Source organism: Rhinatrema bivittatum, chromosome 1 (genome assembly GCF_901001135.1).
Source record: "Rhinatrema bivittatum chromosome 1, aRhiBiv1.1, whole genome shotgun sequence".
Lineage (NCBI taxonomy): Eukaryota > Metazoa > Chordata > Amphibia > Gymnophiona > Rhinatrematidae > Rhinatrema > Rhinatrema bivittatum.
In genome coordinates, this window is record NC_042615.1 from 834,974,904 (window position 1) to 835,000,864 (window position 25,961).

The 25,961-nt window shown below is 44.8% G+C and overlaps 1 protein-coding gene across 1 annotated transcript in view; it reads left to right on the top strand.

Moving 5' to 3' along the window:
- Positions 1-25,961, top strand: part of LOC115079620 (talin-1-like) — a 480,705-nt gene that overhangs the window by 75,249 nt on the left and 379,495 nt on the right. The window contains 4 exon segments of the mRNA XM_029583330.1: positions 3,966-4,070; positions 8,564-8,719; positions 9,696-9,797; positions 25,438-25,514. Coding sequence (XP_029439190.1) covers positions 3,966-4,070; positions 8,564-8,719; positions 9,696-9,797; positions 25,438-25,514 — 440 coding nt within the window.

Here is a 25,961-nt window from a genome sequence, read left to right on the forward strand (position 1 = left end):
TGTATGATCCTCTTGTGTCAGTAGTTACTGTGCTACATAACAGGCAGTCACACACGTTGCAGTATCTGTGTGTGATCCTCTTGTGTCAGTAGTTACTGTGCTACATAACAGGCAGTCACACACGTTGCAGTATCTGTGTATGATCCTCTTGTGTCAGTAGTTACTGTGCTACATAACAGGCAGTCACACACGTTGCAGTATCTGTGTGTGATCCTCTTGTGTCAGTAGTTACTGTGCTACATAACAGGCAGTCACACACGTTGCAGTATCTGTGTATGATCCTCTTGTGTCAGTAGTTACTGTGCTACATAACAGGCAGTCACACATGTTGCAGTATCTGTATATGATCCTCTTGTGTCAGTAGTTACTGTGGAACATAATAGGCAGTCACACACGTTGCAGTATCTGTGTATGATCCTCTTGTGGTACATAACAGGCAGTCACACACATTGCAGTATCTGTGTATGATCCTCTGGTGTCAGTTGTTACTGTGGTACATAACAGGCAGTCACACACGTTGCAGTATCTGTGTATGATCCTCTTGTGTCAGTAGTTACTGTGGAACATAATAGGCAGTCACACACGTTGCAGTATCTGTGTATGATCCTCTTGTGGTACATAACAGGCAGTCACACACATTGCAGTATCTGTGTATGATCCTCTGGTGTCAGTTGTTACTGTGGTACATAACAGGCAGTCACACACGTTGCAGTATCTGTGTATGATCCTCTTGTGTCAGTAGTTACTGTGGTACATAACAGGCAGTCACACACGTTGCAGTATCTGTGTATGATCCTCTTGTGTCAGTAGTTACTGTGGTACATAACAGGCAGTCACACACGTTGCAGTATCTGTGTGTGATCCTCTTGTGTCAGTAGTTACTGTGGCAGGTACACAAAAATAGTGCAGTGCCTCCGTCTATATCAAAGATAGAGTATACAATCAGAGGTCCTATACGCAGTACTATATTCTACAAATAAATCTTTTTTATTAAACACATTCAATATAAATCATCCTCCTCTAATACATAGGAACTCCTAACTAGACAGTAGTTAATAAAAACACTCACTCATTCATTACCCCCAATCATACTTTCCACACACATACCATTCTCTAAAAAATACCCCAACATGATTGATATGTAGACAAATATCTTATGAACATTTCACATAATATACAACGCACTCCCTCTCAGTATATACCGCATAGAGTATTAAATGTCTATTTATATGTACAATCACCCGACGACGATCTCGTTTCGTCCGCCGTGGCAGACTTCCTCAGGGATGTGTTCATAAACGCTTTAATCAATCACGATGAAGTTCATCAAGTTCATCATATTCAACTTCATCGTGATTGATTAAAGCGTTTATGAACACATCCCCGCGAGAAGAACTAGGGTGATTATTATGGTGATCGGGAGGTGCAATATTCAACTTCATCGTGATTGATTAAAGCGTTTATGAACACATCCCTGAGGAAGTCTGCCACGGCGGACGAAACGAGATCGTCGTCGGGTGATTGTACATATAAATAGACATTTAATACTCTATGCGGTATATACTGAGAGGGAGTGCGTTGTATATTATGTGAAATGTTCATAAGATATTTGTCTACATATCAATCATGTTGGGGTATTTTTTAGAGAATGGTATGTGTGTGGAAAGTATGATTGGGGGTAATGAATGAGTGAGTGTTTTTATTAACTACTGTCTAGTTAGGAGTTCCTATGTATTAGAGGAGGATGATTTATATTGAATGTGTTTAATAAAAAAGATTTATTTGTAGAATATAGTACTGCGTATAGGACCTCTGATTGTATACTCTAACAGTAGTTACTGTGGAACATAATAGGCAGTCACACACGTTGCAGTATCTGTGTATGATCCTCTTGTGTCAGTAGTTACTGTGGAACATAACAGGCAGTCACACACGTTGCAGTATCTGTGTATGATCCTCTTGTGTCAGTAGTTACTGTGCTACATAACAGGCAGTCACACATGTTGCAGTATCTGTATATGATCCTCTTGTGTCAGTAGTTACTGTGGAACATAACAGGCAGTCACACACGTTGCAGTATCTGTGTATGATCCTCTTGTGTCAGTAGTTACTGTGCTACATAACAGGCGGTCACACACGTTGCAGTATCTGTGTATGATCCTCTTGTGTCAGTAGTTACTGTGCTACATAACAGGCAGTCACACACGTTGCAGTATCTGTGTGTGATCCTCTTGTGTCAGTAGTTACTGTGGAACATAATAGGCAGTCACACACGTTGCAGTATCTGTGTGTGATCCTCTTGTGTCAGTAGTTACTGTGCTACATAACAGGCAGTCACACACATTGCAGTATCTGTGTATGATCCTCTTGTGTCAGTAGTTACTGTGCTACATAACAGGCAGTCACACATGTTGCAGTATCTGTATATGATCCTCTTGTGTCAGTAGTTACTGTGCTAGATAACAGGCAGTCACACACGTTGCAGTATCTGTGTGCGATCCTCTTGTGGTACATAACAGGCAGTCACACACATTGCAGTATCTGTGTATGATCCTCTTGTGTCAGTAGTTACTGTGGAACATAACAGGCAGTCACACACGTTGCAGTATCTGTGTATGATCCTCTTGTGTCAGTAGTTACTGTGCTACATAACAGGCAGTCACACACGTTGCAGTATCTGTGTATGATCCTCTTGTGTCAGTAGTTACTGTGCTACATAACAGGCAGTCACACACGTTGCAGTATCTGTGTGTGATCCTCTTGTGTCAGTAGTTACTGTGGAACATAATAGGCAGTCACACACGTTGCAGTATCTGTATGTGATCCTCTTGTGTCAGTAGTTACTGTGCTACATAACAGGCAGTCACACAAGTTGCAGTATCTGTGTATGATCCTCTTGTGTCAGTAGTTACTGTGCTACATAACAGGCAGTCACACACGTTGCAGTATCTGTGTGTGATCCTCTTGTGTCAGTAGTTACTGTGCTACATAACAGGCAGTCACACATGTTGCAGTATCTGTATATGATCCTCTTGTGTCAGTAGTTACTGTGCTAGATAACAGGCAGTCACACACGTTGCAGTATCTGTGTGTGATCCTCTTGTGTCAGTAGTTACTGTGCTACATAACAGGCAGTCACACACATTGCAGTATCTGTGTATGATCCTCTTGTGTCAGTAGTTACTGTGCTACATAACAGGCAGTCACACATGTTGCAGTATCTGTGTGTGATCCTCTTGTGGTACATAACAGGCAGTCACACACATTGCAGTATCTGTGTATGATCCTCTTGTGTCAGTAGTTACTGTGCTACATAACAGGCAGTCACACATGTTGCAGTATCTGTATATGATCCTCTTGTGTCAGTAGTTACTGTGGAACATAATAGGCAGTCACACACGTTGCAGTATCTGTGTGTGATCCTCTTGTGTCAGTAGTTACTGTGCTACATAACAGGCAGTCACACACATTGCAGTATCTGTGTATGATCCTCTTGTGTCAGTAGTTACTGTGCTACATAACAGGCAGTCACACACGTTGCAGTATCTGTGTGTGATCCTCTTGTGTCAGTAGTTACTGTGCTACATAACAGGCAGTCACACACATTGCAGTATCTGTGTATGATCCTCTTGTGTCAGTAGTTACTGTGCTAGATAACAGGCAGTCACACACGTTGCAGTATCTGTGTGTGATCCTCTTGTGGTACATAACAGGCAGTCACACACATTGCAGTATCTGTGTATGATCCTCTTGTGTCAGTAGTTACTGTGGAACATAATAGGCAGTCACACACATTGCAGTATCTGTGTATGATCCTCTTGTGGTACATAACAGGCAGTCACACACATTGCAGTATCTGTGTATGATCCTCTGGTGTCAGTTGTTACTGTGGTACATAACAGCACAGGCACACATGTTAGTATGCTATCTATGTGTATTAAATATTTAACCTTGGACTTTTTCAGGCTCATAAGAACTGTGGCAACATGAGTGAGATTGAGGCTAAAGCACGCTATGTGAAACTTGCACGATCCCTCAAAACCTATGGTGTTTCCTTCTTCTTGGTAAAGGTGAGTCCAAGGGAAATTTCCGGTGCCTTGTCACATCTTCTTGTTTGTCTTCCTCTAAATCTCCATTTTCCATCAGTAAGCAGGTTGCATTAGCCATGCTTTCTTTGGTGAAATCATCCTGATGGTGCACAGTCCAGAATCTTCTCCAAGTAACAGAGCTGTGATGCTCTGCTTATGTGCGGTGTCTCTTGCGTGAATCTCCCGCTCAGATTTCTTCAGTCTTTTTTTCATCCACGTCAGAGTCCAGACGCGAATCTTCTCTGCTCCTCGGTTTTCTTGTATAATTCGCTACTGTGATACCCAGAAGCACTTGTCAGCGTTAATGTCGGGGAAAAAAGATCTCTGGGCTTCAAATATTGTGAGTGCGGTCATATGATGACTGCCATTGACGGGCATATCTACTGCTATCTGTGCCTCTGAGCAGCCCATGATCAAGCGACCTGCTCCCAGTGCGGGAGGATGGCTCCAAGGCTCAGCAGCATAGAGCCGCAAAAATCGCCAAACTGGGGGGGCAGTGACGTCACGACACGAGATGGCAGCGTGAGCTGAGAGCTCCCAAGCACCACAAGCTAATAATATAGAAAATCGCTATCCATCCCACCCCCATCACGGAGATACAAAGCTAAACATAAGCTATAACACCAGTTGGTATGTCTCAGAAAAGAAAAGGATCGGATCTTAGCAAATACTCTTATTTAAAGAATAGAGAGATACTAGAAGGCCTAAGCGTGGGAGACGATCCCAAAATGGAGGGCCAGCGAGAAGAGGACGCTGATTCTCACATCGGAGAGGAGGGAGAGCAGATCTCTGAATTTCCAACACGGAGTGAATTCTGCCAGTGGTTTGGTACGCTCCGTAAAGATATGAAAGCAAATAAAAAAGAAATGCTGGAAAAAATGGCGGAGCTGAGAGATGAGATGACAGAGATAGGCCATAGAGTGGATGAGTGTGATCTCCGCCTGGACACTCATGAAGTAAAGCTGGAAAAACTTAAAAATCAATGCGAAGAGAGGGCTAAAACGGAGGATGAGCTCCTAATTAAAGTGGAGGACAGAAACCAGGAATCGCAGGAGCAACCTGCGATTTCGTGGAATCCCCGAGACTGAGGCCTTCAGAGACTGCCACGAGGTGATCCGCTCATTCTGTGCTTTCTTAATAGCGCAGGGAACAGAACAGGATAATGAAATCAATCCCCAGCAGATCGAAATAGAAAGAGCTCATTGAACTCTAGGACAGCGAGCAGGAAATCAACCCAGAGATATCATGGCCTGTTTTCTCCGGTACCCGATGAAAGAGCAGGTTTTGAATAAAGCAAGAAAACAACAAACCTGGTTGTGGAAAGAACAATCAGTGTCGGTGTTCGCGGATCTTTCTCTAGGGACCCTCGAGCAGACAAGCATATCATCCGATTACCACAATTTTAAGAAAAGAAAATAGGTATCGGTGGCTGTTTCCAGTGGGTCTCGCGGTAACCATCCAGGGCAGGACGTCCCGAGCGACACCACCCGAAGAAGCAGCAGCCATCTTGTCCAAAGCCGGCATTCAAGCACAAGTCTCCTTACCCGAGGAGCCCAGAGCAAGACCGGAGTCCCTGAGATGGCAGAGAGTAGAAAAAGGGGGAAGACGGTTGAGGAGGAACACCGGGCCCCCTGCACAGCTGACCCAAGAGGATGCGGTTTGAGGACAGGCTCGAAGGCCTTAAGTGTACAGAGGATACTCTCTCTCCTCTCTCTTTCTGTATCAGTGACTGTTGGAAGATAGGTACAGAGGATTATCTCTCTCCCCTCTCTTTCTGTATCAATGACTGTTGGAAGATATGTACAGAGGATAATCTCTCCTCTCTCTTTCTGTATCAGTGACTATTGGAAGATATGTGCAGAGGATACTCTCTCTCCCCTCTCTTTCTGTATCAGTGACTGTTGGAAGATATTTATTTATTTTATTTATTTATTTAAGGTTTTTATATACCGGCAATCATGAGCACATATCTTGCTGGTTTACATGGAACGGGAGTGCATTAAATACAACAACTAGAACTGTGGTGATCGAAGGAGCAGTTACAAATAACAAGGGTAGCAGAACTTGGATAAGAAGGAAGAGATAGGAAAGAATAAACGGTTTAAACGGTATACAAATAAATTAAATGCTATGTAAAAATGGCATGATTAATGGCTGAATATTTGAAGTCCTTGGTTTGTATCTATAACGTGATATTAGATTGTGTCTGGGAAAGCTTGCTTGAATAACCAAGTCTTAAGTCCTTTCCTAAAAGTTAAGAGGCAAGGTTCCAGATATGTACAGAGGATAATCTCTCTCCTCTTTCTTTCTGTATCAGTGACTGTTGGAAGATTTGTACAGATGATAATCTCTCGCCCTCTCTTTCTGTGTCAGTGACTGTTGGAAGATATGTACAGAGGATTATCTCTCCTCTCTCTTTCTGTATCAGTGACTGTTGGAAGATATGTACAGAGGATAATCTCTCCTCTCTCTTTCTGTATCAGTGACTGTTGGAAGATATGTACAGAGGATAATCTCTCCTCTCTCTTTCTGTATCAGTGACTGTTGGAAGATATGTACAGAGGATAATCTCTCGCCCTCTCTTTCTGTGTCAGTGACTGTTGGAAGATATGTACAGAGGATAATATCTCCTCTCTCTTTCTGTATCAGTGACTGTTGGAAGATATGTACAGAGGATAATCTCTCTCCCCTCTCTTTCTGTATCAGTGACTGGTTGGAAGATATGTACAGAGGATAATCTCTCTCCCCTCTCTTTCTGCATCAGTGACTATTGGAAGATATGTACAGAGGATAATCTCCCCTCTCTTTCTGTATCAGTGACTGTTGGAAGACATGTACAGAGGATAATCTCTCTCCCCTCTCTTTCTGTATCAGTGACTGTTGGAAGATATGTACAGAGGATAATCTCTCTCCCCTCTCTTTCTGTATCAGTGACTGTTGGAAGATATGTACAGAGGATAATCTCTCTCCCCTCTCTTTCTGTATCAGTGACTGTTGGAAGATATGTACAGAGGATAATCTCCCCTCTCTTTCTGTATCAGTGACTGTTGGAAGATATGTACAGAGGATTATCTCTCTCCCCTCTCTTTCTGTATCAGTGACTGTTGGAAGATATGTACAGAGGATAATCTCTCTCCCCTCTCTTTCTGTATCAGTGACTGTTGGAAGATATGTACAGAGGATAATCTCTCTCCCCTCTCTTTCTGTATCAGTGACTGTTGGAAGATATGTACAGAGGATAATCTCTCTCCCCTCTCTTTCTGTATCAGTGACTGTTGGAAGATATGTACAGAGGATAATCTCTCTCCCCTCTCTTTTCTGTATCAGTGACTGTTGTAAGATATGTACAGAGGATAATCTCTCTCCCCTCTCTTTCTGTATCAGTGACTGTTGGAAGATATGTACAGAGGATAATCTCTCTCCCCTCTCTTTCTGTATCAGTGACTGTTGGAAGATATGTACAGAGGATAATCTCTCTCCCCTCTCTTTCTGTATCAGTGACTGTTGGAAGATATGTACAGAGGATAATCTCTCTCCCCTCTCTTTCTGTATCAGTGACTGTTGGAAGATATGTACAGAGGATAATCTCTCTCCCCTCTCTTTCTGTATCAGTGACTGTTGGAAGATATGTACAGAGGATAATCTCTCTCCCCTCTCTTTCTGCATCAGTGACTATTGGAAGATATGTACAGAGGATAATCTCCCCTCTCTTTCTGTATCAGTGACTGTTGGAAGATATGTACAGAGGATTATCTCTCCTCTCTCTTTTGTATCAGTGACTGTTGGAAGATATGTACAGAGGATAATCTCTCTCCCCTCTCTTTCTGTATCAGTGACTGTTGGAAGATATGTACAGAGGATAATCTCTCTCCCCTCTCTTTCTGTATCAGTGACTGTTGGAAGATATGTACAGAGGATAATCTCTCTCCCCTCTCTTTCTGTATCAGTGACTGTTGGAAGATATGTACAGAGGATAATCTCTCTCCCCTCTCTTTCTGTATCAGTGACTGTTGGAAGATATGTACAGAGGATAATCTCTCTCCCCTCTCTTTCTGTATCAGTGACTGTTGGAAGATATGTACAGAGGATAATCTCTCTCCCCTCTCTTTCTGTATCAGTGACTGTTGGAAGATATGTACAGAGGATAATCTCTCTCCCCTCTCTTTCTGTATCAGTGACTGTTGGAAGATATATACAGAGGATAATCTCTCTCCCCTCTCTTTCTGTATCAGTGACTGTTGGAATATATGTAAAGAGGATAATCTCTCTCCCCTCTCATTCTGTATCAGTGACTGTTGGAAGATATGTACAGAGGATAATATCTCCTCTCTCTTTCTGTATCAGTGACTGTTGGAAGATATGTACACTCCAGAGTCTCTCTCTCTCTCCTCCCTTTTTTTGCCTGACGTGATTGGGGAGAGAATCTCTCTTGCTTTCCAGCCACCTCCTCACTGCCGTCTCTCTCTTTCCAACAGGAAAAGATGAAGGGGAAAAACAAACTGGTTCCTCGACTGCTGGGGATCACAAAGGAGTGTGTGATGCGTGTGGATGAGAAAACCAAGGAGGTGATTCAGGAGTGGAACCTGACCAACATTAAGCGCTGGGCTGCATCACCCAAAAGTTTCACCCTGGTAAGGACTTGCACACGTGTTTGTGTCGCTCTTACTCAAACAGGCTCACCATGAATGTTCATGAGCTCTTCAGTATTTTGTGCTGCCAGCCTTCATGAGAGGCTCTTGCTAAAGGGATTGGTAGTGCTGTGTGTGTCTGTTCTCTGATGGAAGTGGTAATGCTGTGAGTGTATTGACTTTCAGGCCGATTCAGTAACGTCCGCAGGAGAGCGGACGAACGCCTGCTCTCCCGCTGCGCGCACCGGCCCCTCGCCGGTATGCCCGATGCAGTATGCAAATTAGGTGGTGCGGTAGAAACGGGGAAAACGTCCCTAGCGCCTCCTTTTGACCCGGAGTGGCAGCTGTCAGCGGGTTTGACAGCCGACGCTCAATTTTGCCGGGATTCGGTTCTCGAGCCCGCTGACAGCCACGGGCCGAATTCAAATTTTTATTTTATTTTTTTATTTTTTTTACTTTTTTTACTTTTCGGGACCTCCGACTTAATATCTCCATGATATTAAGTCGGAGGGTGCACAGAAAAGCAGTTTCTGTGCACTTTCCAGTGCCGGCAGAAACTAGCGCCTACCTTTGGGTCGGCGCTAATTTCTTAAAGTAAAATGTGCGGCTTGGCTGCACATTTTACTTTCTGTATCGCGCGAGCATACCTAATAGGGGCATCAACATGCATTTGCACCTGAGGGCGCTATTAGGTGCCGCGGGTTGGACGCGCGTTTTCCTCCCCTTACTGAATAAGGGGTAAGGGAAAACACGCGTCCAAGAGCAGGATAACAGTGCGCTCCGTCGGAGCGCGCTGTACTGTATCGGCCTGTAAGTGATTAATTGTTGGTAATGGAAGAGGCAGTGTTGTGCATTGGTGTGTGTTGGCTCTGTGCTTAGTAGTTGCTAACGGGAATGGCAGTGCTATGACTGACTGTGTTGGCTTTCGCTTATTGCTCTCTGGAAGATCCATGATATTTAATGTTTTTTCCCTTTGTAGGATTTTGGAGATTACCAGGATGGATATTATTCAGTGCAAACTACAGAGGGGGAGCAGATTGCTCAGCTCATTGCTGGTTACATTGATATTATCTTGAAAAAGGTAACTGCAACATTACAGGTTGGGGGAGCAGTGCTGACTTACCAAGGGTATTTAGCCATGCTCAGGAGGCTCCAGGCTACCAGTTATTTTTCTGTGTGCTGTCATGTACGGCTACCAAGTGGGCTATACAGAGGTTTAGGCCAAGACTTCCTAAACCAGCCCTTAGAACACCACGGCCAGTCAGGTTTTCAGAAGATCAATAACGAATACGCAAGAGATAAATTTGGATACACTGGGTTTCCAGTGTATCCAAATTTAACTCTTGCCTATTCATTGTGGATAGCATGAAAACAGGAGTGGCAAAGTCATTGGAACAAAATTGGGGAAACTATTGTTTAGGCTGTGGCATAGGGCTTTTGAGATCAGAGGGGATTGGTATGTTCAGGCTGTGGCATAGGGCTTTTGAGATCAGAGGGGATTGGTATGTTCAGGCTGTGGCATAGGGCTTTTGAGATCAGAGGGGATTGGTATGTTCAGGCTGTGGCATAGGGCTTTTGAGATCAGAGGGGAATGGTAGGTTTAGGCTGTGACAGAGCGTGTTTGAGATTAGAGGGGAATGGTAGCTTTATAATGTGACATAAGATGTTTGAGAGTGGAGGGGAATGGTAGGTTTAGGCTGTGACATAGAGGTTTTGAGATTAGAGGGGAATGATATGTTTAGGGTGTGATGCATGACTGCTGAGGGTGGGGGGGGAATGCTAGGTTTACGCTATGACTTAGGGCTTGTGAGGGTGGGGAATATGGTAGGTTTAGGGTATGACAGCGTTTTTGAGAGTGGAGGGGAATATACATTTAGGCTGTGACATAGGGTGTTTGAGAGTTTAGGGGAATGGTAGGTTTAGGGTGTGACATAGGGTGTTTGAGAGTGGAGGGGAATGGTAAGTTTAGGGTGTGACATAGGGTGTTTGAGAGTGGAGGGGAATGGTAAGTTTAGGGTGTGACATAGGGTGTTTGAGAGTGGAGGGGAATGGTAGGTTTAGGCTGTGACATAGGTTGTTTGAGAGTGGAGGGGAATGGTAGGTTTAGGGTGTGACATAAGGTGTTTGAGAGTGGAGGGGAATAGTACATTTAGGCTGTGACATAGGGTGTTTGAGAGTGGAAGGGAATGGTAGGTTTAGGGTGTGACATAGGGTGTTTGAGAGTGGAGAGGAATGGTAGGTTTAGGCTGTGACATAGGGTGTTTGAGAGTGGAGGGGAATGGTAGGTTTAGGCTGTGGCATAGGGTGTTTGAGAGTGGAGAGGAATGGTAGGTTTAGGGTGTGACATAGGGTGTTTGAGAGTGGAGGGGAATGGTAGGTTTAGGGTGTGACATAGGGTGTTTGAGAGTGGAGAGGAATGGTAGGTTTAGGCTGTGACATAGGGTGTTTGAGAGTGGAGAGGAATGGTAGGTTTAGGCTGTGACATAGGGTGTTTGAGAGTGGAAGGGAATGGTAGGTTTAGGGTGTGACATAGGGTGTTTGAGAGTGGAGGGGAATGGTAGGTTTAGGGTGTGACATAGGGTGTTTGAGAGTGGAAGGGAATGGTAGGTTTAGGGTGTGACATAGGGTGTTTGAGAGTGGAGAGGAATGGTAGGTTTAGGCTGTGACATAGGGTGTTTGAGAGTGGAGAGGAATGGTAGGTTTAGGCTGTGACATAGGGTGTTTGAGAGTGGAGGGAAATGGTAGGTTTAGGGTGTGACGGGGGTTTGATGGTGGGATGAATGGTAGGTTTAGGGTGTGATGGGGGTTTGATGGTGGGATGAATGGTAGATTTAGTGTGTGATGCAGGGCTGCTGAGGGTGTGGGGATGGTAGATTTAGGATGGAGAATAAAATGGTGCAGGATCTCTAGCTGTTAGGCTGCTGCATCTGCCAGGAAAGGCAAGGGAAGGAGGTACTGCGACAGTAAAACTGTACAGTTGCAAAGGCCTAGATCTGTTAACGGGTGAGAAAGTCAATGTGTTTATTGAGTTATTTTGTGTTTGTTTGAAAGTATTTGACCATCCTTAGCGCTACAAGTTGATATATAGCAGTAACATAAATACAATGGCTCAAAGTAGACAAATAAGACATAAACATTACACACCCATTAAACATAAACTAAAATTAACTAAACTCTGCATAAAAGACAAAATTTAAAATCAAATATGACACAATGGGTGGCGTGTTAAATGTGTTCTTTGTTAAGTTGGGGACCCAGCTAGGCTGGGGGAGCCCCTGCGGGAACAGTCGAGGGCTTCAAGGGCAGACTAGGCTTGGGGATCTTCGGCCTATACCAGCCACCTTCTCCGCAGGTTGAGCCCTTGGGTTCTGGCGGCCGGCAGGACTTAAACAGTGCTGGGGCAGAATCTGGAGGGGAGAGGAGCAAGCTCAGGTGAAGCTGAAGAGTCCTGGGGCTGCAGGGCTGGAGACAGAAGCCAGAGCAGACTTGAGATGCAGGCTCCAGGGCTGGAGGCTGACGTCTGCTGGGTTTGGAGCTCAGGGGCGGAACACTGGAACAAGACAGAGGTTACCAATACTGGCAAGCTTGGGTCAGAAGGCTAGAGAGCCCGAGGGCAAGCTTTAGACAGAGGACTGGGAGCCAGGGAGCAAGCCTGAGACAGGAAGGGATAGGGAAGCCTTAGAGGAAGTTTGGAAGCAAGCAGGTTTAGAGACGCCACCAAGAAAGCTAGGAAAACAAGGAGGCTAAGGCAAGCCAAAAGGCAAGCTAGGAAAAGAAGGAGGCTTAGGTGAGCCACAAGGCAAGCTAGGAAAAGAAGGAGGCTTAGGCAAGCTAGGAAAAGAAGGAGGCTTAGGTGAGCCACAAGGCAAGCTAGGAAAAGAAGGAGGCTTAGGTGAGCCACAAGGCAAGCTAGGAAAAGAAGGAGGCTTAGGTGAGCCACAAGGCAAGCTAGGAAAAGAAGGAGGCTTAGGTGAGCCACAAGGCAAGCTAGGAAAAGAAGGAGGCTTAGGTGAGCCACAAGGCAAGCTAGGAAAAGAAGGAGGCTTAGGCAAGCTAGGAAAAGAAGGAGGCTTAGGTGAGCCACAAGGCAAGCTAGGAAAAGAAGGAGGCTTAGGCAAGCTAGGAAAAGAAGGAGGCTTAGGTGAGCCAAAAGGCAAGCTAGGAAAAGAAGGAGGCTTAGGCAAGCTAGGAAAAGAAGGAGGCTTAGGTGAGCCAAAAGGCAAGCTAGGAAAAGAAGGAGGCTTAGGCAAGCTAGGAAAAGAAGGAGGCTTAGGTGAGCCAAAAGGCAAGCTAGGAAAAGAAGGAGGCTTAGGTGAGCCACAAGGCAAGCTAGGAAAAGAAGGAGGCTTAGGTGAGCCACAAGGCAAGCTAGGAAAAGAAGGAGGCTTAGGCGAGCCACAGAGCACTCTGTAAAGGGAAGATGAGCCAAACCACATATCAAGGACTTTCACTTCTGTTTTGGGGGAAATAAGATGACACCCATCTGCAACCGAATAATATCCAACTGCTAGCGTGGTCTCTTCAGCTGCAAAAAGTGTCTTCTGGTGATTCAGCTTTAATTTATTCATTATCAGCCAGTGCTCAGTTTCTGGCCAGCAGCAGTTCCCCTAAGCTATGGGTTGAATGTCACACAAATTATCTGGAGATAAATATGAAATAGGGCCCCTGTCAGACCCCTGAATGTAATTCCCATGCTTGGGAGAAGTTTTTCCTCTCACAGACCTGAAAAGGCCACCAACATGGATAACATCACCTCAAGCCTCACGATATTAAAAGACTTTCTTTCCCAAAATCTGAGTTTCTCCTGTGATCCTTAGCCAATACCAGAAGCGTCGTCCCCTTACTATGGCCTTCACGGGCCTGCTTGTCAGATACCTGCCTCTCTGCCACCTCTCACGCAGACCAGGGAATAGAAAGAAATCTGAAAAGCCTGAAAGGAAAAATACCATCCGACAGAGGCTAAATACTGACTCAGCATTTGATAACGGTGGGGAGCACATCCAATGGAGAGCCAGCGAATGTAGCAGATGAGATTAAATCCTGAATACCTTTAACTGTAGGAGGAAAGTAAATGGTGGGTTTTTTATTTCATTATTTTGTGAAGCCTGTAAGGGCGTGCTCTTCCTTGCAGCGGTGCTCACCTGCTGACTTGTCATTCTGTAATGTTTTGGGGTAGATTTTATAAAATTACGCGGCCGGATTTACGCGTGCAGGGCTTTTAAAATCCGGCCCTTTATGTCTATGAAGACCGATTCTTGTCCTTAATTTTTGCCTTGTTTCACAATTCTAACTTTCTTTGTATTTTTTGTATTGGGTTATGTGCACAAAATTCATAGAGCAGCATGAATATGACTCTCATTTTGAATGTCTTTCCCAAGTGGTTAGCTGTAGGGTCCTGTGACATATTCTTGCACAGCTTGTAGGGTTTTGTACCAAAACATCCATTGTAAAAAAACAAAAAGTCAACATGAAAAATAAAACAGCATAATTAATCCAGCAGTGTTCCATCTGAAATAAATGCAACGAAAGCTTAACCCTATAGTCACCCTATGAAACCCAGACTCCTAAATTAACAATATGTTCTTAAAAGGTTATCAGCACTAGCTCATCAAACGAATCTGCCACACTCAAATGCCTGCTTAAGAAAACGTGCCTTTAGTGTTTTTTCTTTGCTTTTCTAATTCCAGATTTGTTATTGTAAAGGGTACCTGGTCCAGGGTTGTAATTTCCTTGTGGCAGGTTTTCCCTGGGTGTTTAGAGTGAGGATGCAATTTTCTTGGAGATACTTTTGAGGTGATTCACTTACAGTATTGAGGTGTTTACTCCTGTCCTTTGGATCAGAAGAAATACAGTAATATCCAATCCAAAAAATGTGAAACCAGCCAAAAGTTAAGGACAAGAACCTATCTTCACAGACATAACATAAAACATTACAGAGAAAAAAACAGAATGATAGCTGAGTAGGTGAACACATCTCATAGGAAGGTCATTCCCTTCATGACCTCACAGTCAGGGGTACTTACAGAAAACCTTAGGGGTACACAAGAAGAACGGAAAACATTTCAAACAAGGATAAAGAAACACAGAACGACTGGCCTGTTATCAGTTATAGGCCCTTTCTGCTGCAGTTTTACTCTCTCCTCTGCCCACCCCTTTCCTTTAGTGAGCTATGCAGGAAGCCTGAGACCTGAATGATGCTGCAGCTGACCTGATGAAGAGACAGTAACTCTCAAAAGAGCGTCAATCATGTACTAAGTTAGCCTAATACAAAGGTGTCGCACAAAACTGGTTTGTTCTCCCTCATTTATATTTATAACAAAAAGGGGAGAAAATCAGTGGAATAAATGACTCATTTTCCCCCCCAGTTTTGTTCGTTATAATAACCTTTTATAAATTCCCAAAACGGTCCTAAGGGATGCGGGATGTGCACCACCGGTTACTGTCAGTGGCTGGTAGGGCTTTCACTACCCCTAGGCACAGATAGTCATAGTACCCCCCCTCTCCACGCCATTCCTCAGATTTGATCCCTTAATACTCATTTCCTCCCCGCCCTCAGCCTCCAATTCCATTCCTTTCCCTCTTCCCTTGCAGACCTCAAATTCCATTCCAGCTTCCCCTTTCCCTGCCAGTGGAGCTTTATTTCTGTTCTTCCTCCCTCCGTCCCCCTGCAGACTTTTGATTCTGTTCCATTCTCTCCTAATGAGACCTTCCTTTCCATTTTCACTTCTGTGTTGGACGTTGCATTCATTGAGGACAAGCAGAATGGGTGATGTGGATGACATCATCAGATGGAGCAGCATGGGTGATGTGGGTGACATCAGATGGAGCAGAATGGGTGACGTGGATGACATCATCAGATGGAGCAGCATGGGTGACATGGATGACATCATCAGATGGAGCAGCATGAAGCTTTGACTTCCAAGCTTCTAGAAACTGAACAAGCCCTAATAGTCATCCATGTGCCCATACCGAGCCCTTTCAATCTCAGCTTTTCCATGGAGCCCATCGCTCATAGACTTCTCTCTTCTCTACTTGTAGGGAATTTTGTTCCTAGGATTGTACAATTTGTTCTTCTCAAGACCCCATAATCATCTTTCATCCCTTTAGTCATCTTTAGCTAGGTTTTTTTATGGATTTATTTTGGTTTTTGTTGGCCACGTGGCATCGGTCCTGGTTTTTCCTGACATTGAGTCATTTGATTTTGCTTCATTAATTTTTTGTGATTGGTGCACAGAACGAGAAGAAAGTCATTGGCTTCAAAAGTGTCCCCTGTGTAAATGGATCGTTTCTATCACAGATCCCCATAATAGATGTGTCCTTTGCCTAGGGACTGACCGTGACATCCGGGGTGTCTTTCTTACATAACTATGACCCTTAGAGGATATTGTTCCTGGCTTGAATTGATGGAAAAGCACTTTGGATATTGTAAGTCTGGCCCATCAGTTTTGGCATTGATATCGAGAGACCCAGGAGCTACACTGAGCACTGGCAGTATATCAAGCACCAGAGAGACCCAGAGAAGACAGGCTGTCATCTGGCTTCTCCCACTCGAAGAGACAAAAGCTTCCACCTTTTCAGTTCTGGTATTGTGGTGCTCCAGTGATGTACATCAGGTGAAAGCCAGGAAGCATCGGAATCAGTCTGTCGATGCTGAGAGCAGGCACATTCTGGCAGCAGTCTTGAATTCCACTAAGTGTTCCTGCAGGGAGAAGAGCTCATCCTCCATGTGCTTTGAGAATTGCAGCAGTCTCAGAGGGTGTAGATGGCAGCCACCGACACATCTCTAGTGTCCCAGCAAGACATGGCTTCTCTTGCTTCCTAGGCTGTGTTGGCATCAGCAATTTTTTGAGAAGGAGCTGGATAGAAAGATACAAGAAGCCTTGGATTGTAAGATGCAAAGCATCAGTATCTTTACAGACCAACATCCAGTCCCTGCTAAAATACCTCTTGGCACCTAGCAGAAAGGCCTTGATGCCAGTTCCCAGAGAGAAAATGACATTAGGAACCACCACACCAATGTTAATCTCCAATCCATAGGGGCGGAAGCTTTAGCGAGGCACAGGAGTTCATTGGGGTCTAGGCTCCAACAGATAAGTGCTACCATCTGAGCCCTTCTCCACTAGCTGGGCGAGGTCCAGGTTCACACCCTTGATATACTAGGTTAGTACTTGGAATACCTATGGGGGTATTGTTATGGATCTGAGGAGGGATCAACAGGTTTCCCCTTGGACCCTTCTCTGTTGCAGGAAAAGAGCGCACCCAGAGCATCTGTTCTTTTTTCAGAGAATTGTGGAGTTCATTCTATTTACTTTGCAAGAGGAGGAAGTGTCCAGGGATAAGATGCTTGAATTTTTCAGTTTGTGGAGCCTGTCCTCTAAGGATGATATGATTGTGCCCATCTATGAGATTCTTCAGGAGAATGTGGTAGATTCCCCTCTCTACAGCTATGGTTAATAAGAAGATGGACCTAATATATTGTGTCCAAATGGCTCCCAGATTCAAGAATCACCCCATAAATCAGTGGTGATCGAATCTGCTCTCTGGAAGGCTGAGAGGTCTAGAACCCATTCCTCTGTGCCCTCTGAGAGGGATTTTCACATGCTGGACTTGCTTGGGAGAAAAGTTTTCCAGGGAGCTATGCTCGACACTTAGTAAGGGAAAAGTTCAAGATGTTTTTCCCAGGTACCTGATTACTTTTTTAGAAAAAGGGGATTGGCTATGTGCTCCAGATCCAAAGGATACTTACACTCATAGCACCACAAGTGTTTAGTAAATGTCTTTCAGTTGTGACTGCACACCTATGCATATTAGTGGTGCATTTATTTCCCTACCTGGACAACTGACTGAACAAGAGCGCTTCTCAAGGCAAGGTTGTAGAATCAATAAGCAAAACCATCCAAGTGCTGGAGTTGCAAGGGTTCATCACGAACTATCCCAAGTCCAGCTTGAGCTTGTTATCTCAATTGGAATTTATAAGAGCGCTGATAGACACAGCTTTGGTAAGAGATTTTCTCCCACAAGAGAGGATTATTATACTAATAATGCAGTGGAGAGGATAAGTCAGGAGGTATTGGCATGGGGTATATTGAGGTTTGTGGGTCCAATGGCATCAACTTGTACGTATTACAGCTCAGCACATTTGCATATGAGAAGAACCAAATGGATCCTGCAGTAATAGTGGGAGCAAGGATCTCTGGAACAGCATCTGCATAACCCATCCTCTGAAGGACTCTCTGTCCTAGTGGCTGATTCAGTCCATTCTAGCCAAAGGACTACTGTTCAAATTGTCCTAACCATATATATGTCCAACCTGGGTTGGGGAGCTCACCTAGAAGAGCTGGGCACCCAGGGTCTATAGTCTACTCAGGAAATGCATAATCAGATACATTTCCTGGAACTAAGGACAGTACAGTATGTTGTAAAGGCTTTGAGAGATTGGTTGGCCAACAAAATTGTCCTTGTCTAGACAATCAAGTAGTAATGTTCTACATCAACATGCAGGGAGGTACAGGATCTTACCTACTGTGTCAGATGTGGATTGGACTGTTTCTTAAGGAATAGTCGGTCCTCAGAGCCAGGTATCTGGCAAATGAGAAGAATGTTCTGGTGGACAAGCTGAGTTGGTTCTGGAACTCTACAATTGGTCCTTAGAAGGGTAGCAAACCAGATATTCCGTGCGTGGGGCACACACCCACGGTAGATCTATTTGTGTCCCCTTTGAACAGAAAGGTTTTGAGCATTTGCATCAGAAGATAGACTGAAGGCGAGATGCTTTCGGACACCCTCCCTAGACTGGGGACAGGATCCTTCTATATGTATATTGTACAAGTCCTCTGGTGGCAAAAGCTTGTTGGGATAAACCAGGGAACTGTGATCCTCCTAGTTCTGTATTGACCGAGGCAGATTTGTCCATTCTATACTTTCCTATAAGTAACCCACTTAAATTTGTATTCTTTCCTGTAAATAGCACGTTACAGCCTCAACTCTTGTAAATAATCTGCCTAAACTTGTATATAGTCCTCTAAATAGCTCGTTACAGTTTTAATGCTTTAATTTCTATGCCCCCTGCTCTATGTATAATCCTCCTTGTTTTCCCCTCCCTGTTGATTGTAATTTCTGCCTTTAGTTACAATGTGAACCGGTATGATGTTTGCATACTAATACCGGTATATAAAAGTTTTCAAATAAATAAATAAATATAGAAGGAATGCAGTCAGACTGGGGAGCTCCCCAACTCTTATTGAAGGCTGTTGCATCATCCCAACACTGAGTCCCTAGCCCTCACACCCAAATTTATCAGAGGATGTCTCTCATATTCTTCTGGCTTCCGGGAAAAGTTCCACCAGGAAATCGTATGGTTTGAAATGGAAGAATACCTTTTAGTGTGGGGAAAAAGGACCTATATTCTTTACTCCTGCTCCACACAAACACTGCTTGAGTACCTTCTCCATATTTCCAAGTCTAAAGACCGACTTTCATGCTGAGCTTACTTCAGTTGAAGCCTTCCATCAAGCCTTCTGCTGTGGCATGGGACCTCAATGTTTTATAGTCACAGATAATGAAAGCTCCTTTTGAGCCACTGCGCTCCTGTGATCTGAAGTACCTGACATGGAAGGTCATGTTTTTGGTCACCCTACTAACTTATCCATGGTGTGACCACAGTTTTGGTTGCCCCATCTCAAAAAGACATGGCAGACATAGAAAAGATACAGAGAGGGGTGACAAAATGATAAAAGGGATAGAAAAGCTCCCTTATGGAGAATGGCTAAACCGATTAGAGCTCTTTAGCTTGGAAAAGAGATGGCTGAGAAGGGGATATGAGTGAGATTTATAAAACCATGAGTTGGGTGAAATGGGTAAATAGGGAATGGCTCTTTACCCTTTCAAACAACACTATGGTTAGGGGACACTCCATGAAACTAGCAACTGACACATTTAAAACAAATTGTAGTAGGTGTTTTTTCATTCAGTGCACAAACAAGCTATGGAATCTGTTGCTGGAGGATGTGGTCAGCACAACTAACATAGTGAGATTCAAAAGAGGATTGGACAAGTTCCTGTTTGAGAAGTCCATAAATAGTTATTAGTTGGGTAGAATTGGGATAGCCAGCGCTTATCCCTGGGAATGAAATACAAGAAATAGATCAACTATTAGGGATCTGCTGGGTACTTGTGATCAGGACTGACCACTGTCAGAGACAGGATGCTGGGCTCGATGGACCTTGGGCTGATGACCCAGCACGGCACTTCCTGTCTTCTTATGTTTACCTTGTATGTTTTTCACAGAAGGATGTGCATGCTAATGTTTTACCTAAAATAGTGAACCCACAAAACCAAACACAATTGTAACACTGGTAATCAATTCATATAAATCAATCTCGCCAAATATATGTAGGCCCCTCACTCTAAGGGTCTGTCAAAATCATACAGACTCCTAATTCGGTATAGGGCCACCTTGCTTTAATTATAATGTCTTTAAACTTTTTTGCAATTTTTTCTTTTTTACTTTTTTATAAAATGTCAAGCAAAATGATCGATGATGGGCATTAAATCACCACTGTTCATAGCACAAAAATGTGTCAAAAGATACGAGAGGAACCGCAATACTCATCTGTTGCCAAATTTTGGCTGGTCTCCCTCTCCCCGACACGCGCGTGTTTCGAACCCGAAGTTCTGCCTCAGGGGGATGTCCTTCTGTATCTGATACTCAATGGATTACCCAGCTTCAAAACCGCGATTTGCCTCCTTCATTCTCTCAATTTGTTGGCTTCTTTAGAGCTGTCTTTCTTTTCTCGGCGGCCGCGTTTCGCCGCCCTTGTATTTGAATGGCGTCCCATAGAAGTGAAACTTATATACCCTGGACCGGAGCTGACGTCATGGTGCACAGTTTTCTTTCACGTCGGAAGTCCCTTGTGCGTCCCTCTCATCTCTAAACAGTGTTGTCATTCAAACCACAATTTCACAGTGCTCAAGGGAGCATCTGTTTATATATCCAAATGGGCATTTTAAGGCTTCACAATCCGCGTCTAACATAATCTTGAATTACAGATCTATCCAGAAAGGAGGAGTCCTCTGTCACGTCCGCTTTATGACGTCACCGGGTGTATAAGTCCAAGGAAATCAATGTCAATCAATAATCAGGGATTCTTGAAAACTATTGGGGCGTATATTGTAGCATACTATTTTAATGGTTGTCCCACATTCGGGAGCTTGATATCAGACTCTCATCGTGCAATATTCTTGAGGAAGAACGCAAGCATAGAATTAAATGTATTTTGTCAGAAGCAAGCATACCAGTAGAAGGGAAACAGCGGGAACTAGATCAAAGAGTACCAGTTTATCTTTTCATTCAGACCCGCCGGGTCTATTGTGTTAAGCCAATAGATCCAGAACTGTTCCCGCATGTTTAGACGGGCTTGGATATCACCACCCCGTGGGCCACAATACACCTGTTCCACAACTAGCCACTTCAAATCAACAAACTTATGTTGGGCATTGATGCAATGTTGAACCAATGGTGCCGTAGTTTTTCCCGTCTTGATACAACTTCTATGCTCGATGAGCCTGGTTCTGATCTTCCGTTTTGTACGGCCAATATATAGCAGATTGCATGGACACTGTATAGCGTATATGACTTTCTCAGAATCACAATCTGTGAGTGTGTTTAATTTCAGGACCCTGTCTGAATTTGGTACTTTCCACTGATTACCTTTCCAAGCCAGACTGCACATGTCGCAGTGGCCACACTCCCGGTGGCCACCGGTTTGCAGGGGTATATTAGTAGATGTAAAGGTGGATTTTACCACCATATCTCTAATATTCTGACCCCTGAAAAATGCGAATCTTGGTCCCTTGTGAAAGATGGAGTGTAAAGACAAAATGTTCCAGTGTAACTTGATGATGCTCATCACTATATTGGCTTGTTTGCAATATTGTAAAGTGCATGTGGTCTTCTGTGAGAGAGGACGCTGTTGGTATTGTAGCAATAGTGATCTATTTGCATATAGCGCCCCTCTTGTAAGCTTTCTTCACAATTGTATTCGGGTATCCACGCTGGACAAATCTTGCTGTTAAATCTGGAGCTTGTGCCTTGAATTCAGCTACTGTGGAGCAAATGCGTCTTAGACGTAAAAATTGCGAAATAGGGAGTCCGTTCTTCAAACCCAAGGGGTGGTCACTCGAGTATCTAAGATAGTTGTTACGATCTATTGTCTTCCTATATAGGGTGGTTTTTATACGGTCCTTGTCACGTTGGATCAAAATATCCAAAAATGCAATGGATTGTTTAGAGATGAGAGGGACGCACAAGGGACTTCCGACGTGAAAGAAAACTGTGCACCATGACGTCAGCTCCGGTCCAGGGTATATAAGTTTCACTTCTATGGGACGCCATTCAAAATACAAGGGCGGCGAAACGCGGCCGCCGAGAAAAGGAAGACAGCTCTAAAGAAGCCAATAAATTGAGAGAATGAAGGAGGCAAATCGCGGTTTTGAAGCTGGGTAATCCGTTGAGTATCAGATACAGAAGGACATCCCCCTGAGGCAGAACTTCGGGTTCGAAACACGCGCGTGTCGGGGAGAGGGAGACCAGCCAAAATTTGGCAACAGATGAGTATTGCGGTTCCTCTCGTATCTTTTGACACATTTTTGTGCTATGAACAGCGGTGATTTAATGCCCATCATCGATCATTTTGCTTGACATTTTATAAAAAAGTAAAAAAGAAAAAATTGCAAAAAAGTTTAAAGACGTTATAATTAAAGCAAGGTGGCCCTATACCGAATTAGGAGTCTGTATGATTTTGACAGACCCTTAGAGTGAGGGGCCTACATATATTTGGCGAGATTGATTTATATGAATTGATTACCAGTGTTACAATTGTGTTTGGTTTTGTGGGTTCACAAATAAGGTACGCTGGAATACAGTGTGTGAAAGGGTAGAGGTTTGTGATTATTACCTAAAATAGTGTCAGGCTTCAGTCTTAGTCCGCGATTTGTTCTTCCAACATGTTCACAAAGGTGAACAAGAGCTGCACAGGTTAGATTGCAAAAAAAACCTTAGCCTTGTACCTGGAGTGGCCTGAAGCCCTTAGAAAGTCCATCAAGCTTTTTCTTTCATTTGACCCCCAAGAAGCTTGGAATTGCTGTTGCCAAACGGACCCTTTCGAATTGGCTAGCAGCCTGCATCTTCTGTTAAGGCCAGGCAGATGTAACTCTGATGGGCCATGTCAGGGCTGGTAGTGTCAGAGTCGTGGTTGGTTAGACCAGTGCTGCTCAACCTTTTTTCGGCCAGGACACACCTGATAGATGGTTCTCACATGCGTGACACACTGACCATGTGACCATCACGGGGCTAAATGTAAACATGCACTCTGCATCCAGGGAATCTCCTCAGCCCCCAGCAATGAGTGCAGAGAAGATCTAGGGCAATATTCTGGTTCTGATGACATCTCAGTAAAAGCAAAACAAACTCCTTTTACTACCAGGCACAATAGCCTTCCTTATGAAAAGACAGTAATTTACCACTAATGCATATCCTATTGAGAAAACACTACAAATAACCTACATGCTAGTAAAATACCTCACCTAGGTCACACACGCAGAACTGACCTTCACCAAGTACAGAAAAATCACAAATTATAAATATGAAGACAGAAACTGGAATTGAAAACCAAAAAGGTCACTCTGCATGCAGTGCGAACCTGGAGAAATGGAAAGAGAAATATAGCACCTAACAGACTCTCAGGATCTGCAATAATGCACACAAACTAACCCGCACAAAGTTACACCTGTATTATGGAACACACTCAACAGTAACAATCCTATCTAAGAAATACAACTATTAAACCAGGCCCTAAACACTAATACACTTCCTATTGGGAAAACAGAATAAGCCAAGCTGCTATAGAGCCCCACACAGAAATAATTGTAAAGCTATACTCATGTTACAAAACAGAATAATATCCAACAATTAAAAACTCATAAAAATTATTAAAGTATGTCCAAATATCAACAAAATATTTCAAAACAGCAGACCTCGCATAATACCCAATAATTAAAATGGCAGTCAGTCAAGAAAAATAAATTTAAAAAGCCACCTTTACTTACCCCCTCCAGCAGCTCTCCTACTCCTTTCCCTTCCAGGCCAATAGCACTCACCAGAAGCAGCAAGGGCTGCTGAAGCTCTGTCTTCACAGTCCTCTTCCTACACACACACACACACACGCACGCTCGCTCGCGCTCTCGCTCTCCTCTCTCACACTCGCTCTCTCACACCAGTCGCTCTCTCAATCACACACACACACCAGCTCTCACCAAAATCTATTCTTCCTTCACTGCAGGGATGGGCTCCAGTTCCACTGCAGCTTTATTCTGGTAGGCCTTTTTCGCTGCCACGAGGCTGGGCTCCCGTGGTGGCCTTGCTTGGTCGCACTGACATTCCTCCCACCCCACCCCCAGACTATGCGATGCCCCTTCTCCCTGCCTCACCGGCCAATCAAAGGCTTCCTCCCTTCCTTCTACTCCCAGTGGCAGATAGAAGGGAGGAGGCTTCTGATTGGTCTGCTTGAGGGCAGGAAGAATGAAGAAGGCTTCCCATTGGGCAGTGGGGGTAGGAAGAAAGGAGGCTTCCAATTGGCCGGCAGGGGCTGTAAAAAGGGAGAAGGAAAGTACAACAGGGCAGTGGGACACCGGGAGACGCGACACACTGGTTGGGAATCGCTGGGTTAGACCACCTAAGATCGGTCTCCATGGAGGAGATTTGCAAAGCTTTAACATGGAGTTCTTTCCAGGCGTTCGCGTTTGGATAGGTCTGGCCCGGTCTGCCCTGTGGAATCCCTCCTATGGCCTGGTGGTTTTGTTCCAGGCTGCCTCGTAAGAGAGAGAAATTAATAAACCTTGCCTGTTGCCACCAAAACCTTTTGTGTTTTTTTTCGTCAGTTGGTACTGTTCTGTGGTTATTTTTGTCCTTTTTAGTTTGGGGCAGTCTGTAACTTGAGAGATCCTCACATATGAGGACTGCCATCCTGCTTGTGCTTAGAGAAAGCAGAGCTGCTTCCTTGTAAGAGATGTTCTCCATGGACGGCAGGACATCAGTGCTCTGAAAACCTGCCCGCCTCTCCTCGGCATTGTACCTCCACGTGCCCAGCTATTTCATGGGCGCAGGAACGTGTTTCAGGCTGCACGTGCCCAGAGCTCCAGCGGATGATGTCACCCACATGCTCTCAGAGAACAACTGTTACAGGTAAGCAAGTCTGCCTTCCCCCCCCCTCTCCCACAGGTGTGATGAACCTTGTATTCCGTCCCCCCACCCTCCACTCCATCCCTGCTCTTCTTCCCCCCACCCCCTGATTCGGCAGGACCTCCATTCCATTCTCTCCTCCCAATCATGGACCTTCCATTGCCCCCCCCCCTCCCAGCAGAGCTCTGATTCAGTTCCCCCCTCTCCCCATGAATATCCTGACTCAAATCCATCCGCCCTGTGAACCGCAGGGCTTTGGAGAGAGCTCGCACGCTCGCGCGCCCCAGGGCTGCTCTGTGGGAGGTGGAGGCACGGGCTGGCTCGCTCTGCACACTTATTGCCCTCTCTTCACAGCTCAGCTGCAGCCTTCATCTTCACAGAGTTGGTGAGTGCAGGACTGGAAAATGGACATTGCAGCTCTTTTTCCTCCACACTGTCCAGGTACTTGTAATATTGCTAACTCGAGTTTCTTGGTATTCAACAGAAAAAAAGTAAAGATCACTTTGGCCTTGAAGGTGATGAGGAGTCCACTATGCTAGAAGATTCCGTGTCCCCCAAGAAGTAAGTCAGCAACCCATCCATAATTTTATAAAGAATGCAAGAGGAGGTGTGAGGAATGGCAGAGGAGGGCTGGGTGTGTGTGAGAGAAGGGGGGGAGATCACAGCTCCAGCAGTGCCAGGCTCTCTCAGCAGGAGGGGATGTGAGGAATGGCAGAGGAGGGCTGGGTGTGTGTGAGGGATGGGGGGGAGATGCCAGGCTCTCTCAGCAGGAGGGGATGTGAGGAATGGCAGAGGAGTGCTGGGTGTGTGTGAGGGATGGGGGGGAGATGCCAGGCTCTCTCAGCAGGAGGGGATGTGAGGAATGGCAGAGGAGGGCTGGGTGTGTGTGAGGGATGGGGGGGGGGGGGGGGGGAGATCACAGCTCCAGCAGTGCCAGGCTCTCTCAGCAGGAGGAGGTGTGAGGAATGGCAGAGGAGGGCTGGGTGTGTGTGAGGGATGTGGGGGAGA